The sequence below is a fragment of the Temnothorax americanus genome, unplaced genomic scaffold, assembly GCF_048541705.1.
Source record: "Temnothorax americanus isolate GAGA-0224 unplaced genomic scaffold, ASM4854170v1 Scaffold7, whole genome shotgun sequence".
Lineage (NCBI taxonomy): Eukaryota > Metazoa > Arthropoda > Insecta > Hymenoptera > Formicidae > Temnothorax > Temnothorax americanus.
Window position 1 is genome coordinate 1024103 of NW_027509792.1, and position 17278 is coordinate 1041380.

At 41.8% G+C, this 17278-nt stretch overlaps 1 protein-coding gene across 2 annotated transcripts in view; it reads left to right on the forward strand.

Annotated features, from left to right (window-relative positions):
• The window catches only part of Ubce2h (ubiquitin conjugating enzyme E2H), a 39795-nt gene that overhangs the window by 10117 nt on the left and 12400 nt on the right, over positions 1-17278 (forward strand). For both annotated transcript variants that reach the window (XM_077422113.1, XM_077422112.1), the window contains exon 3: positions 4610-4686. In XM_077422113.1, coding sequence (XP_077278239.1) covers positions 4610-4686 — 77 coding nt within the window. The remainder of the gene's footprint in view (positions 1-4609; positions 4687-17278) is intronic.

Here is a 17278-nt window from a genome sequence, read left to right on the forward strand (position 1 = left end):
ATGTATTTTTTTCCGGTCCTGTGAATAATTTTATCGCGCGATTTCAGTTGCGCTCCTTTTCGCGGGTGAACTGCGGAAAATCGATTCCTCCTCGCCTGGCTTGGTGATCCTCGCGTGTTTCAGTCGACAGTTTCTTTCCTTTGCTCGTTCGTCTCTTACGGTGATAAAACGCCGCGTTAGAGCCATCGCGCAAGACTCTCGTATGGTCACGTGTAGCGTAACGTAACGTGAGTCAACGCACAAGAAACGTATCGGTTAAGCTCTCGCATGGTAACGTAACGTAGATCAACGCACAAGAAATGTATAACGCCGTAACGGCCGTAACCAATACGTTTCTTGTGCGTTGGCTCACGTTACGTTACGCTACGTGACCGTACGAGAGTCTTGTGCGGTGGATCTTAGAAAACGAAGCCTCTGGTTACGCACGTCATGATTTCTTCGACTCGACAATCAGCTTGGTGAACTTCTGATCTTCCGCGCTCTTCGGATCTACGTCATATCGCGTAACGGTTTCCAAATCTAAATGCAATCTAAATATACGCAAGGAGGATTGACCCGAACAATCTTTTGGGCCTAACGAACTTACTGATTCGAGTTCACCACTGCGGACACTTACACACCCACATAAACACACAATTCGGAAAGAGATAGTACAAGGAAAAGAATTACGAGCCAGGGTTAGAGAAGTTTTGTGTCAAAAAACTTTAATAAAAATGAAGACACGTGATAAGGATAAGATTAGTCTTATCCCAAATCTCTTTAAACAAAATTAGAGGTCCTATTACGTCGATTCCTCTTTTACTTTATAATCTAATTATTTCCATTTCATTCAGAAGCGTAGATTATTTTTCAGCGTTATTTTATTACGTCACGTTTAATTCTGCGAATCTTATTTCGTCGTGTTGCTTATAAATATCTCCGCCATTCACGTCTTGGAGATTTTTCTTGCGGGGTTTCCTTCTTTTCTGAATTTTCTAGCGCAAATCCAGCATACAAATCGGCTTTTCTTATTTTAATATATGGCCGCGATTGTGAAAGCACGATGGGCGAAAAGGAATTACGAGCCTGTACTGATCGATCGGCATTGGAGTAATACATAGAGACGGATAGTAGGTAGAGAATAGAGATGGAGAGAGAAACAAACCGTCCCCGGCTGGTTTCAATGTTGTAAACAACAACGTTGCGCGCGGGCAGGAGAGAACGTAACGGTTCCCCAGGATTGAGCAATCGTTTCCGTCGAGCCCCGTTCGTTTATGGTGTATCTTGCGTTATGTCAATGGGAATGTATAAAATCCTTGGAGCGTTATGGCCGTTACGGACTTCCGCTCGGACAATTTCTCGACGGGCGTGCCGCTCAATTGGATTTAAACGTCGCGCTCGTTTTTTGTACGACGCATCCCGGGAACGTTGCACACGCGTTTTATCCATGTATTCGTCGACGCGTGAATTTACCTGTCTTTATACCCTCGGCGGTTTCGCGGGATTACATCGCAGCGTCTCGTGTCTCCGAAACGTCCGCGCTCAATCCGCTCCGAAAATCCGAAATGCAACGTAATTTCGTTTCGCGCTTTAACATCGTTTTTTTTTTTAATATATAAATGCAATTTTGTTTATCTCAGAATTCGATATTTTTCACTCGCGATGAATAACTTGTTTTTCGCTTCTTTTTTGGTTTTATTGATTTTTTACTTTTCGACCGGTTTTCATTTCCAATTCTCTGACGTCGACGCCGCCGTGTCGACGGACGTCGAAACACGGAGGCGATCTGTTCTCTAATAACGCCCGTTGGATGCGTCCGTCAGACGCACATGTCGGCCGTTCCTCGTAACAGGATGCCTTGTACCGCCGCCGCCGCCGCGGCGCTAATTCGGCAATGTGTATTAGAGCACGTGAATAGAGACGCACACGCGCGAGATGATATCTCCATTATTCCACGATAATGGGTAGCAACGCGGAAAGGCCGACCGAGCGCGCGGATTCCGTGTCAGGATACGCGCGGAAAGCGTACGACTTTCAGCGCGCCAACAACACAACGACTCATCACGTGGATGCGCGAGCGATTTTGCACGGCGTGACGCAAGAAATTGGTTCGGATTACGATACGTGGAAACCGCGCGGTGATTCGGCGATTTCCTTACGCCTCGTCATGAAAAATTTCCCTTTCTACCCTTCGAGCGCGTATCTTTGCCCCTTTCGCGTCCCGCGAGGTTTCTGTTCAAAGTGGAGACTGCAATTTTTATCGCGATGCTAGCTCGCGGACCCGCTTCCATCTCGTTTCGCTCGTGGCTTTCGATGTGATTGAAATGATGTTATGAAAACGCAATACACCATAAAATTCATAAAACGCGCCGAGCAAATATCTGCTATTTAAAAATTAAAAATTATTCCTCAAACGTAGAAATGTAGGATATTTAAAAGTTTCCTCGGATAAAAGTCTTTACGTTATAAAATTAGTGCTCGTAATGTCACGCACGCCCACGCGTAGTTACTTAATGTAATAACTTGTATAACAGAGGACGTGTTATAACCCGAGGCTTGTGGCAGCTTCTTGGAGAGCACTACTCCAGATGAAATCCGGAGGCGGGGAGATAGTTATTCCAATCAATGCCGCGTGACGAAGGCGTGTGCTATCGCGTGTCGCAACGAGAGGAACGATTAAAGGAACGCGCGTGCAAACGGGGAGCGAGAGAGAGAAAGATCCACCTGCGATTCGCTGGTTTATTTCCTCGCCGCGTCGCGTCGGAGAGTATCCGAGTGTTCGTTGTTCGCGGCCGATGCTGCTTCTACGCCGCTCCGGGAGGTTCCGGGGAGAGGGGCTCCGCGTGTTTACACGGGCGCACCATCGCCGTCGGGTTTGAGAACGCGAGCGGCCGCGCAATCGGGTGCATTCACGGAACGTGGTCTTGCGGATAACAAAGCTCTCGGACCTGCTCCCCCCCTCCACCGCAGGTGAAAACGCTCGCGTACACTGAAAGGCAGCCTCTAACCGCTCGCCACAACATCGAGGTGTTTATCGTAAGTCGGATAACGCGTTGCGCAATTAAGAGAATCAATTTTTTTTTAATTTTTATCAAAAAAATCAATATGATTTTCGTGGGCGACGAAATCGCGGATGCGACGGTGTTTGCCTTGTAAAAACGGTGTAATGACAAGTATGTAATTTTGTTGAAGATTCAACGTGTTGAAAGGCTGCAAGTGTAATTTTTGGAAAATTACACAATTTAATGTATTATTACGATGAATGCTCTTGCATGCGCTTGAATATTTTAATGACACTGGGTACCTACTGCCATGCATACTTTGGTTTCACGACTGACAAAATTCGGCGGGGGGGGGGTGGAGGGATATTAAATTAATGATATTTTTATATTCCAACGCGTTGAAAAGCGCTACCGCGTGCGTTTCACGTGCGCGAGCAGGTCGTTGAATAATTTAATTAGGACGGGTTTTATTGCTGCGCCGCGCGCCACAGATTTTACGCGATGATAAAAGTGTACCTCGTAAGTGTATAACGTACCTACGGAAATCGCAACAACGTGCTACACTGTAAATGCGAGGTTTGAGAAATATTTCGACACCTTTAGGTCGAACGAGATATCTCGATGTTTTAATCGCTTGATTCTTTCGCGATGAAAGATCGTTTGTAATTTATGTATTATATCGTTAAAACTCATCTGTGGCGAAATCTATTTTCGCGATTCGTTTTCGTTCGCGACTGTTGTCGGAAGATCCGCTCTTGCCGTTTTCGTATATACACAACAAAGCTTGGCCCGCGTTTGATCTTTCGAGAAAAAATAATAATTCATCTCCAACGAAACGCCGTTTAGATAAGCACTTTCTAATGCACGCCTCGAAAGTTTTGCTCTTACACAAGCGATAAGCGAGCCAGCGACCTCCGCTGGTTTAAACGTTCCCGTTAATGGTGTGTATGCTTGTGTGTGTGTATGGTGTGTGAGAGCCTATTGCAATCCCCGTCCTTTTTAAGCGCGTTGCATTCATATACACGAGGTACAAGTCGATATAAATCACAGTTATGTGCGATAAATGAGATTACAATATCTCCGACGATAAACTAAAAGGGCGAGCTTAAAGGTGCCGACGCATACATTTTCCAAGTTTTATTAACTAATTCATTAAGTGTTTTATACCTCTCTTCTTGTCCATATTTATGCAAATGCAAAAAGTCCGCGCAAAACGGCTGTATTTAAACCGCGTGGCTTATATTGATACCGCACAAGTCCAATTCGCGGTTTTGCCATGCGAGCAATCCATCGCGCAAATAAAGAGAGAAAAGTAAAAAACAAAAAAGCAGAAAAATGATACTGTTTAGCGTTGTGTCCCTGGAATATTTGTGTCGGTTAGATAGTCGCGCGCTGGCCGTAACGGTCCACCATAGCTCGGCACAGTTTTGCATATCTTCTCTTACCTCTATTTCTATTTTCCGGGTGCATCGTTATGTCGATTACTACGTCGTTTCTTGCCGTCGACGCCCGACAACCCGTGATTTGCCTCTCCCGTCGCACGGAGACGGAGATACACGCAGCGTAACGCGGCGAGCCAGAGAAAGACAGAGAGAACGATTTTCCTTAACTCTTTTGCCTCCAAACAGAATAGAAAGCAAACACGAGGTGACGATTCTAGGAGGACTAAATGAATTCTCCGTTAAGTTCTACGGACCACGAGGGAGTAAGTACTATCTCGTTTTCACATTAATTATAAGCAAGAAATGCGCGCAACGTGGAATTTAATTCTATTCGAGTTCAACTTTGAACTATCGTTTGAATGTAATTTCAATGTTCCTCGTTGCACTGCAATTCTATTACTTTGCGATAAGTTTACTTTTAGTAGTAGGTACGCAATATTTCGGCATTGTTATCTGTCGGCGTTATAATTTTCTTACAATTATACAGTAATTTAATTGAAGTGTTATGCAAAATGAAGATTACATTAAAAATCCAGTTTGCTAAGGTTTCGGCGGCCTATTTTGCGCATGTGTTTTGAAGCAGGGCAAAAGATCTGATTCAACAATAATGCTCGGTAACGTGCAAATATAATGATTTTTATTATTGCAATTTTATATGGCATTGAACGCATGCAATGGGCGTTCTTTGACTTGTGTCACGCTCAATTTCATAGTTTCTTACGTATCACCTTGGGCTATTATTTTATTACCATGTCGGAATTCGGAATTAAGGTATATAAAAGTCTGAAAGAGGATATATAATCCAAATTACTATCTTTACGTCGTAAATCAATAATAATTTAACGAATTTTACGTTTGGCAAAATGCAGTTTACTCAATCCGCATGAACGCTGCAATTTATCACGACCGAGAAGCTTGAAAGTTTTTCATTACTCGCCACTGTGGGATGGAACAGAATTAAAATACGGCAAGCGTTCAACACGTTTTCGCTTCGCGCTATGCCAAGGTCCGTGCGCATCTCCCCAGAACCGGAAATACTTGCGCAACCGTTTCGTACTTGCGATTTTCTCGGTTTGCCGGACATGCGTGCGAAGCGTGTTATCGATTGGCACGACCGGCTCTCGGCGCGAAAGAAAGTTCCTTGACTCCCCCCTGACGAAAGAGATGCATTCAACTGTCCCTAAGAAACGCTTTCAAGCAGATCGTGCCGAAGATACGACACGTTAATGACGCGCGTCTATCCGCTTGCCGCGGATAACGCGCGCAGGTTGTAGACCTGTTTCGCAGATAGGACTCGGAGAAGATTATCCCCGCGGAAGTTTCGAATGCGTTCGAATGAAAATAATACGAATGTGTTGGGCCGTTAGAAGCAATCTTTAAAACCGACTTCTTACTTCTTGATTTGAAACGTGACCGTGATGCAGTCATCGTATCACGGAATTGATTAATCTCGAGGCGAAGTAGGATTGTTGTTGTTTGAGAACGAATCTCGCGACTTCGCGTTGTTGGGACGAAACAGATTTACGGAGCCGCGATTCCGTCGATTTACCGTGTTTCGCTTTGGCAGGTTTCGAATGAAATTCTATAACCGTGTAATGAATTTCGCTTTTCCGCGCGGCGGAGGAAAGCGAGTCGTTCCCAAGGAACGAAAGTTTCTTGAATCTCCGAATCGCGATTCCACCATCGGTAAACGAGTTGAAATCGTGCAACTACCTTCGTTCGTAACGCTTTAAATTAAATCGCGTTTCAGATAGTCCTTTGAAACGGCGCAGCTGCATCCGCGGGTATAACTTCATTTGCTTGAGACCAGACCTCGGGACTTACTCTGACGAGATAGGCTATACTTGCGGGCGGAACATTCCGCGTGGTAATCTCCGTCTGGATTGCCCGAGCAAATTGTAGAAACGTGATATTCAACGCGATCGGATCTGGCATTTGCGTTACCTATCCTTAAAGCTCGCAAAACACGCGCGAATTTGAAAAAAATTATAATAACATTATGCTTACAATTAAAATATTAACATGAACGTTATTCTATTTTTGTACTAAAATTTTAAAATTTTCTATTAAATTTGCTATTGAATTTGCATGTAAATCAATAGAAAACGTAGAAAACTTTTAACGTCCAGTTAGAAGGATTCCTACTTCTTTATAAAGGTAAAAAGGGAATGTAGATTATTTTCTGTACTAGTCAAATTTGCTATTAAATTTGCACGTAGATAATTATATCACTAATGTTACAATCTATTTTCTGTATAACAAAACGTGCCTTTTAATGTCCATCTGAAAGGATTCCTACTTCTTTGTGAAGAAAAGGAAGGAACGCGTAGACTGTTTTTCTGTACTAGTCAAATTTGCTATTAAATTTGCACGTAGACAAGTAAATTAACGTGTCTTTTAATGTTCGTCTAGAAGGACTCCCGGTTCTTTGTGAAGGAAAGGAAGGGATATAAAGAACTAAGAGCAACGCTAAAACGTTAATCCGCTCTCACGATTTGCGTTCACTATTGATCGACGTTCACAAATTGTATAAATAAGGCTTGTAATTGATCAATAGTATCTTACTTGGGCACTTCGCCGGGATCGGCTGGTGTTAATACGACGCTGATAATACCGACTATCCGATTATTTTGTCTTTCGTGATCGATCGCCGCGGCGCGCAATTTTACATAACGCGCATCAACTATGCCTCTCTTTTTTTTCCTCTCTATGCACTCGCGTACGGCTTCGTTTGTCCAGCTCGCCTTCGTCGACGAGTTAGCATCATCGAACTACCCACGGAACGATGTAAATCAGATCGCGTTTCAGATAACCCCGTGCAAACGATGCAGCTGCGCGCGCGCAAGTTCGTTTACACGCGTTTATTGTCCAGTCGCATAGTTGATAAAAAGCACTGCTATCTATAAAAGCCATATCGTCGATCATGTAGAACTATTTTAATTGCGAGAAAGCAAAAAAAAATCAGAAGATTGCAGCTATTCATACAGTAATAATCGAAAAGCCTTTTAAACGCTAATTGGACGTCGTATTACATAACATAAAATTTTGAAACACGACACCGAGCAATTACCTTGTAATTGCATGAGAAATAAAGAGAGTCGATCTCGGATTTCTCTGCTCATTTTAGTTGGTTCTGCTAGATTCCGGAAGTGTAGGAAATGAGTATTTAAAAAAGGAACAGGAAAAGCCCACTTTTTATTACAAGGAGAGCTTATGTAAGCTCGCGCTAATGAAGTAACTTTTTTAACTATTTTCGTAACGTTTTAAAATAGATCAGCTAATTATTTCCAACTATATTAGCGTACTAACGAAATTATTCCACCTCTAACAATATTTTAGCGTTAACTGCAGTGTATTTCAGCAAAACATAATTTTTAAGAGTTATATGTGAATAAATCCCGGAATCAAATAGGATTCTGAAATTAGATTCAATGTGAATTCGTAAATGTGAAGTGAGAAAACGGGACTGATCCGTCAATGATCAATTCGTTTAACTACTTTATTTAACTACTTTGAATCCATATAGAACATATTCTCCGAATTTCGTATGAGAGGATGTAAAACATTAATTCCTTTACTCCGAAACTATAACTTGCAACTAACGTTGCGATGATTATTCTCGTTTCATATTAATGAATTGATAATGCATTTAAAGGGAACTTTGCAATCTAATTAAGCACCACAAGTTACTTTATATATTTATATATTTGATATAACTATTTGCGGAACGGGAATTACTTTTCATTTCGTATAAGTTGTTACATAATTCACCGTATTAATTTCACACGAGTCAGTGAGCACGAGTCTCCGACGACTTTATTAATTGCTGGGTGAGATAGGAGATAGTTATCAAGTTCCGATCGTGTCGCTTTAGTGGACTATGGCGCGAATTAAATCCCAATTATATATCCGATATTCACGCTCCGCTCTCGCACGAACGTTGAAAATGGATTCGATAAACGCGAACCGCGGACTCAGGATGTCGATAACGAACAAAGACTTTCGGCGCAGCAGTTCCTCGATCGCGTTCAAGTTGCAGCGTAAGCTCTGCAAGCTGTTCACTGAAAGCTGCGTATTAGCTTGCGGCATGTTTTCTCGTTGAACAATCGGGACTTAGCAAATGCGGGCAGAGAATATTCCAACTGTGGTCTACATATTATCGATGCGACAATGCTACACCGTCCAACAAAATTTAATTTTTATATTAATTCGATGAAATTTAATTTCAATATAATTTTTACATAAAATAAACATGAATGATACCGCTTTTCTGTGTCTCTGTACACTTATGGCTCGCGATCCGCAAATTTTTATGTCATTTCAGGATGCAATCTGTTAGAGATAGAAATCTATTTTGTTATATACACATCGATGAGAAGAGTAGTATTATTTACGCGAATGAATGATTGAAGGACATTGTAAAAAATCGTATCGATTCCAATTGACGTCAGGCAAGAGATAAAAATATGATTTCGTGTACAACGCGCCACGTTTGCAGATAAAGGTAATAAGAGTGCAAATTCATCTTACCATATGTAACACGTGTAATCTGCTTCGAGCGACGTAACATATCGCAGGATTGCCAATTACACGGGCTGGACCGATATATCGGTTTTACAAATTAGTCGAAGACCCGGTCTGCGGTATCTAGTTATCTAAATGTATGCTGATTGAATTACGACGTGCATATCAGTAATAACGTATATCTGTACGCGTTGAGTAATACACGCTTTAAATGTATCGCGGATGAGCAGTCTTGTTTGCCTGAGTGTGTTTTATTGGCTTTGCATATTTAGCTGGCGGAGATGTTTGCCTTATATCGCATCAACATGAAGAGTTGCATAACGCGCAATGCATAGATAGTCGCCACTTATTAGCGAGATATTTACGCCAGAAAAGTCCAACTTTGAAAAAAAAAAAACGTAAAGGATGAAAGGAAAAACGTACGTCGTGTTTAACATGCGGACTGTCGAATCGCGGTGTCATTTCGCTGTCGATATCGTGTTCGATCGCCATTTTCCGCTTTAGTTTTAATTGCGCTTTAGAATTGCATAATGCGCTCACCTTGACTTCGTGCTAATGTATCGGAGCCCTTGAACGGCTACCGGCTTCGTTTAAAATGTGCCTCCACGTCGAAGGCGTTCGAAAGTTTTTATAATCTTGTCCGATCATTCGGAGTAAGGTTTCGGTTACATGAAAAAAAATCACATTATGATACAATTTGTGATTGTTACCAAACTATCGTAAAATTCGTAAAATACAAACGTTAACGTTAACGCTATGTGTAGTGAGTTTCCACAACCATGACACACACTTTTACGAGAAATATAAATAAATTTGTCCGTCCCATAAAAAGCAAGCTGTCAATTTATCTTATCTTTCTCCCAAGTTTTTACGTTATAATATAACTATAGGAAAATTGTACTTATCTCTCCCAAATTAAAATGACTTTAAAAGCGGGTATAATGCGATATTTTTTGCGCATCGTCACGCTGATAATTATAACATTGATTTATCGCGTAAGGAGAAGTAGCAAAGCGGCGATACGAAATTTACTTGATGAAGTCTTTTAACGGCCATCGACAATCGGTATTTATATCGAAGTAGAACATCGACAGCGCATGCAACGATGGCGGAACACGAGCGCGTAGAATCAATAACTGCCGGACGTAGACCGTCTAAAAATTTCTGAGTTTGCGATAAAAACGAAAATGTAAACGCGAAAGCAATAACGGGGATGACTCATGCGTAATGATTGAATTCATGATCGCCCCTGCGTGGTCAACGCGCGACCTCAAATCGGATCGAAACAAAATCGCGCAACTTGCGTCACTTTTAAACAAAGGAGGGAAAGAATTTACGCCATTCGAAATGCCGTTCGAAGAGAGATGATAGACGATTGACACCGAGCTAGGTCAGATTACCGGATAAGATTAATTTATTTCCTGCTGGCGCGCGCGAAGAGAAAGAGCCGGCCGCGAGGCACTCCTTTCATCTCCCTCGCTCGCCCGATAGCTCACCGTATCCTGTAATATTTACGTCGTATGCACATTGCGCGTGCAAGCGGATATGCATGGAAAACCTGCCGCATAATGAGACGCACGGGCGCGGTTGTTTGAGGTTTGATTAACCAGTTCCTGTCGCATTTTGTCCGTTAGCTGTATAGTTAGACGGCGCGGCGTTCGTTGCGATTTCGCAAGATGCAGCGGCTTACCTAACGCATTCAGTCGGTAGAAAAGTTGAAAAAAAAATTGATACCAGTTCTCGCTGGAGATATATTTTGTGAGGTGCCAGAGGTGATAGACAGTGTATCAGATATTGTACGACTCAAGCACGTAATGCCAGTTTAGACTTCTGCGAGGGCGAGAGCGGCGTTATTACTGTAAGGCCGGCAAAAGCATGCATATCAGCAAGATTGAACCGCCTTGGGCACGGTTCGCTAACGGAGATATACTTCTGACGGCTCTTTTCGTTGAGGAAAAGAGTCAGCTTCAATTTTAGAGTCCGCGGATTGAAATTCGCTCGAACTGCGAGAGATCTGGGATACGCGACAATACGGAGACGTTCTCTCTCTCTCGCGACGCTTTTACCGAGATATTTTCGCTGAAAGTTCCGCGGCAGAAGGACGAGCTCTATAGATGTAGAGCGAGCCGGCCGAATTAGTTTACTCACTCACGTGTGCAACCGTGCAACATTATTCGGACGACGATATTCCGCGACGATTTACCATCACGTACGTAAATACAACCGGGCGTGTTCGCCGCGCGCACGGTACACTTTGGTGCACAAAGCGTACGGCCGCTTCGGGAATGGTTGTAAACGAGCGATTGACGATGTACATCGGAGAGATACCGCGCGCTCCACTCCGCCGCGATGACCCACTTTAGCGGATGCTCCAACACGCCCGAGGATTCCGTTCGGCATTCGCCCTCTAGGAGAGCCGACCCTGTTGTACTACGGCTGTTAAGAGAGTTACGGGAACGTATACGCTGGGTTGTATCCCATGAAATATACAGAACACTTTTAACGTCAGGTCGAGGCAACGCATCTTGAAGCGATGATGTTAGAGTTAGGGAAAGATTGCCGGAGAAAAAGTATTTTGGCTCGGTGAATGTTACGCAAAATATTTTTCCTTTAAATATTGCCCGTTGTAACGTTGTGTCAAGAGATAAATCTTTCGACTGTTCTGTTTGGCAATGATACGAAAAAGATACGAGGGCATTGTTCGGAATCGTGTCATCATTTAATTCGCTTAATTCTATGCAGCGTGTTATGTCGTTGTCAAAAATCGTTCGATCGATGTTCCTATTGAGCTAGTTAAGCTAATTGAGATAAACTGATGGCGCACGATTTTTCGTCTGTTCTTGCACGATCGGTGCATCGCTGTTAACGCGAATATTACAGCGTATTCGTCTTCACTATCGATAAATATTACAGACGTGAGTTGCGCTCCGGATCGCTTTCTGCATGTTGTCCATCTTCATTGAAGCGCGGGCGGATAATTTTAACGCTGGAATTATATGCAGTCTCGTTCGCGGCTTTGATAAAGAACGGGCGTACGAGAACGTCGGCTTTACAACGGTAGTCTTCCCGATTCCATTAATAGTTCTCGACCGCACTGCTCTACGTCGCGAACTCTTCGGAGCAGTCGCTCTAAGCGGACGTGCTATCGCGCTATAGAAAGCCGCTGTTGTCCCGTTCTATACGTTCCATTAACAAAAATTAATTGACATTCGATACGAAAATCGCGGTAACCGAACACGGGTATTGATCGCGAGCTTACATCATTATGAAATCTCGCCAAATATCGTAAACTCGCGATTAAATATTTGTATCTGACTGAAAAACGACCTTCGGTCACTACCATTATTTAATGTCAATTTCTACTATCAATTCCTAGTATTAATTTCTGATCCGTAATTTAATATTTAACTTGTTTTAATCGCACTAATATCATTTACTAAAATAAAATCTATGATATGGATTAATATCGTCGGCTTAATACTTGATATCTAATGTAAACGCGTTATGGAAGAGTTTCCCGCGAAACATTAGGCCTGTTTGGTTTCGCCGCACTTCTGAATAATAGTGCAATAAGTTAGAATGAAAAAAATTTATTTTCTTACATTCTAACTTATTGCACTAGTTCCAGAAGTGCAGCGAAAACGAATAGGCCTTTTGAGTTTCATTTATAGAAGACATCAATCGTCAGTTATTTTCCTAAGATCGATGTTTCATGACTCAAGATGAATGAGATATACGTATCAGCGCCAAGTTTCGAGGCTTACACAAGTAAATCCTAATCGCTGTTCAGCCTAGCACGTCGTTAGCAGTGGCAAGGTCTAATTATCATACGCCGTTCGCGGAGCGGAAACCTTCCGATGTCGTGTCCTCGTCCGATTCTCTCGAGTGCAAGAGGAATCCTCAAAGCTCGCCCGTCGAGCACTTACGCGCGCAAGTAGATCATAAGGATTTATGTGGAATTCACGGTAGAATTACGATCGTCGCGCGTTTGCGCAGAAATCAAGAGTCTTAGTCGCGAGTCTTTCTATCCTGCGCTATTGTACGTTCACGAAATTTCTACTCTACCTTTCCTTCTCAAAATAGACATCGCGACGTCGCTCAGAAATGCAGAAATCTCGTCATTGAAAAAATTTTCGCGGTCACATTTTTTAGCGTGTTAGCGCGAAGAGATATTCTTCTTTTCTCCATCAGCGATTCGAGCGATCGAATCCGATGGAAATATGGAATTTTCCTGAAAAGGAGTGTCTTGGCATATTCAAGCGCGATGTTATTCAATTACGTTCACCCACGTGGCCGACCTCGTCGAACCGCATTTTCAAGAACGCGATGACGGCGATTATTGTCGGGTATAGCTATGTAACGATATTATGTTCTCAGAAATAATGATTTTATCCGGTAGAACTTACCGCAAGAACTATTTATTCTAACAGAAAGTTGATTATTGTTTCTTTTCTCATTCATCATTCCATCAATCAATTTCCTTAACAAATTGAATTACTAAAGTATCGGAGATATCGCAAATTCGGAAGCGATAAATAACGATCATCCATCACGTTAAGCAAAACTCGGCTTCACGAATTTATCGAGAGATTTGTCACGAAAAACTTCATTCATCGATGATCGAGGGAATTGAAGTCCCTTTCTCTCCTCTTCTCTCTTTCCGTATATAAATAAATATACATATCCCAGCCATAGATAAAAAAGTTGGACGACTTCGCTTATCGACTGGTGTCAAATAATAACTCCGTTTCTGTGCCACGCTGTCCGACGTGGAGGGCTTTACGCCTGTTTCACACCGTTCGTTTTTCCAATGAACCGTTTGCACATTGATTCGGCGCTAGAGACAAATTGTTTACACAGTCCGATGACTTTAACCTTTGGGGGGGCTGCTCATCTCGCTACACGCTCACGCAGCGCGTCAATGTTCTTTCAATTGGAATTATGGACGGAAAAGTATCCCGTCTTTTGGCCTTATCAGGCGTTGAACCGCGATGTCGCAAACGCGCGATGTCGCAATCAATAACTCCCCCCGCCTTCCACCCTCCCTCCCTCCCTTTCCCTTCATCGCAATGATTAATTTTTGTAAGATTTCTACCGCCAGACGTTTTGCGATTAATATAGTGTGCTCATTGTAAAGTTATCATAATTGTGTTAAAAGATAAGAAATTGTTATTAATTTTATTATATATTTGTATGTTATAATTTTTATTATTAAAAATGACTGTGATATTAGATTAGTTAATAAATGTAAAAGGAAATTCGCAATAAGATAAATAAAAGTTTGCATTTTTAATTAATGATTTATAGTTCTTAATTTAAAAAAATTAGTTTCCATTCTCATGTTCTATTTATTTTTCCTTCTTTTTCTCTTCCTGGTATTTACTTTCTTGTTGTATTAACAAATTTTATGGAATTTTTAAACCATTTGATTAATTTCACGAATAAAATTATTGCCCTAGAATCATCAGTTTACGTCTCTGACCTATTTGCATTCGAGCGCAAAAAGTTTCCAGTCGCGGGGATATATTTTCAAAAAGATATCAGTTTTTATCTCGTTTATTTCTTTTGGTCGGCGAGTGCAGACGATGGTAATGACGAGAGTCAGCAAAGCCTTTCGTTAAAACCGATGAAAAATGACAACCTGTCTCCTTCGTCAGATACAAAAAGCACGTGGGTCTTTTTCGAGATTCCTACCCGACCCAGTTTCCACGCCAAAGCTGTGCTTGCGTCACGCGGGAAATTATATCGTGCATAAGGGACCCCTTCGTCCCTCGTAATCTCGTGGAGCCGATAGTAAATGAATTGTTAAATCGGAGGAATTAAACCGAATAACGCCGGATTAAAACCGGAGCTCGCGTGGGCGTGCAAGTTTAAACTTGCGATTTGTTAACAGTCGCTGCGAAGCGCGATTGTCGTTCCAAGTTCAATATATTTATGCGAAATTCTTCTCTTTTAAGTCTTGTTAAAAACTCTATTTTGTGAAAAGAAATAGATAATTTTTCAGCGAAGCTTAATCAACGACTGAAGCAATATTTTCGATACGATTAAAGCGTGGACTATTTTACTGATTATTATATATATATTTCGTTCAACGAGGGATCATGGTTGATCAAACACAAATAACGATAGGGCACAGAGCCGCAACAAGGTGCACGCGTTAAATTATTTTTATTTTTAATAGATATTGTCCAACACACACTATTAAAAATAAAAATAATTTAACGCGAACATCTTGTTGCGGCTCTGTGCCCTATCGTTATTTATGTTTGATCAACCATGATATCTCGTTGGACGGAGTATAGACTTGCTGAAAACGATGTGCTCGTGTTGTTTCCGCCAGGGTAATTATCCAAAAGGTTTATCAGCAGAAACCTGTCGCGAAGCAGCTGCTCTCTTTCATGAATTTAAATTCCATTAATGTTTTGCGTTACTACTGATAAGGCAATAAGGAATCATCGTAATCAGAGAAAAATTTTCTTAAAGTATCTCATTCAAAATTTAAATCTTAAACATTAAACGCGCTTATTATTATTAAACATGCTTATTAATTATCGCAATTTAATCTGCTGATGGTTTTGAAAACAATGTTCGACCATTCTTATACGAATTACAAATGTATATAGAGAAAGTATTTTGATTAATTCAAGATATATTATTTTACATATTAATTTGAGCTGCAACGAGAAGATAACATTGTTGATCCTGGATCACTAGTTCAGCTTGGCAATTTTTATTGGAAAAAAGTCAGTATAGAGGAATTGGGTCAGATAGTGTCCAAATAATAAACTGAACGCGCGGCGCACTTGGGGCACTCACCGTTTACATATTTGATTAGATGTTCTCTTCGCTTATCTTTATTTTATCTACAAAAAAATTCTCTCAAAAAGGCCCGTCGAAGCCTTGTACGCCTCTTCCGTGATCGCGGAACGAATCTATGTTATCCAAGGACGCGTATTGTCGGTCGCCGCGGCCATTTATGTAATTGCAATGTGGAGTCATGCATTTTCAACCGAAACCGCGAAGCCGCCGCCGCCGCCGCCGCTTCGGCTCGGGCAGAAACGACGAAAATGGAAGCTGGAAGCGCGCCGACGTATATCCTGGTTTTACGTTACCGTGACAAAGTGTCGCACACGCGGAAGTGCGGCTAAGTAGGTCAGTGGGCCAAGCGCAGCTGCGACAGCCTCCTCCGTATTGAATTGCATCTGCATCTATGCCTGCATCTGCACGCGAACGTGAAGATGCCGTCTCCCGATGGTCCCTTCGTGGAAGGGAATTGCAGGTCGCGAGAGTATTTGGTATTTATGAGCAGCCTGGGCCGAGTAATAACTTTTCTGCGAGAGGCGATTGTCCACGGGCGTGGATAAAATTGGTGCGTTTTCCGGGCGCATTGTTACAAAATCGTAACGCGCGAATTCGACTCGCCAGACTTTGTCTTCTGGATAAGATTGATTCTTCAATCCATAATCATAGTCGTAACAGTATATGGTCCCACCGCATGGCGATTTTTGATTCGTCAACGAAAGTGCGGTAATGGGCCTCATTTTTAATTCATTAAAGCCATAATGAATAACCTTTCTAACGGTTAAAAATTGAAATCTTGCCTGTAGACTTTTTTGCGCAAATTGTCGTATAGGTTTATTGTCCTGGCTTTAGACAGTATTACAATGTGTGCATTCCAACAAAACGAAAATGGAGTGCTTTGTTCGCGATTTTTTTTGTTGCTACGTGATGGATATTGTACTTTCACATGCGTCTCCGGATATAGAAATAAAACTCATTTACTGTTTGGAGATCCACACCGATGGGATGCGAATTTTATATTGCATTGTAATTTCGCAAGCGTACAATGCACAGATTTATCAAAAATTCATGTCCATACCGTTCAAAAAAGCTACTGGTATTTGGGCTCGCTAGATGAATTTTTATTTGTTGCTCGTACGAGTCGCGTCGTTGTATCCTCGCTATTAAATTCTATTTAGCCGAGAAGATTAACAGTCTTATTTGAAGAGACGAAAATAACTTTTTAGATATCATTTTATTTATTTTTTTCTTAGATCTGCACACACGTTTGCTATTTGAAACGCGCATTCGAGAGCTATCATTTTCATCGCAAATATGATATCGTCAAGATCGATTCGAGGATATAATTCGTCGTTTAGAAAGGAATTGGAATACACCATATGCGCTTTCTCCCGATTGTTTCGAACGAAAGCGGACGTATTTTTTCGCAGATTCGTTGTGGTCGACACGAGCATTGATCGAAACGCGAGTAAAAGAATAGCATGCGCGCGGATCGTTTTCGTTGTAAAATGAATACCTTGCTCGTGTGTG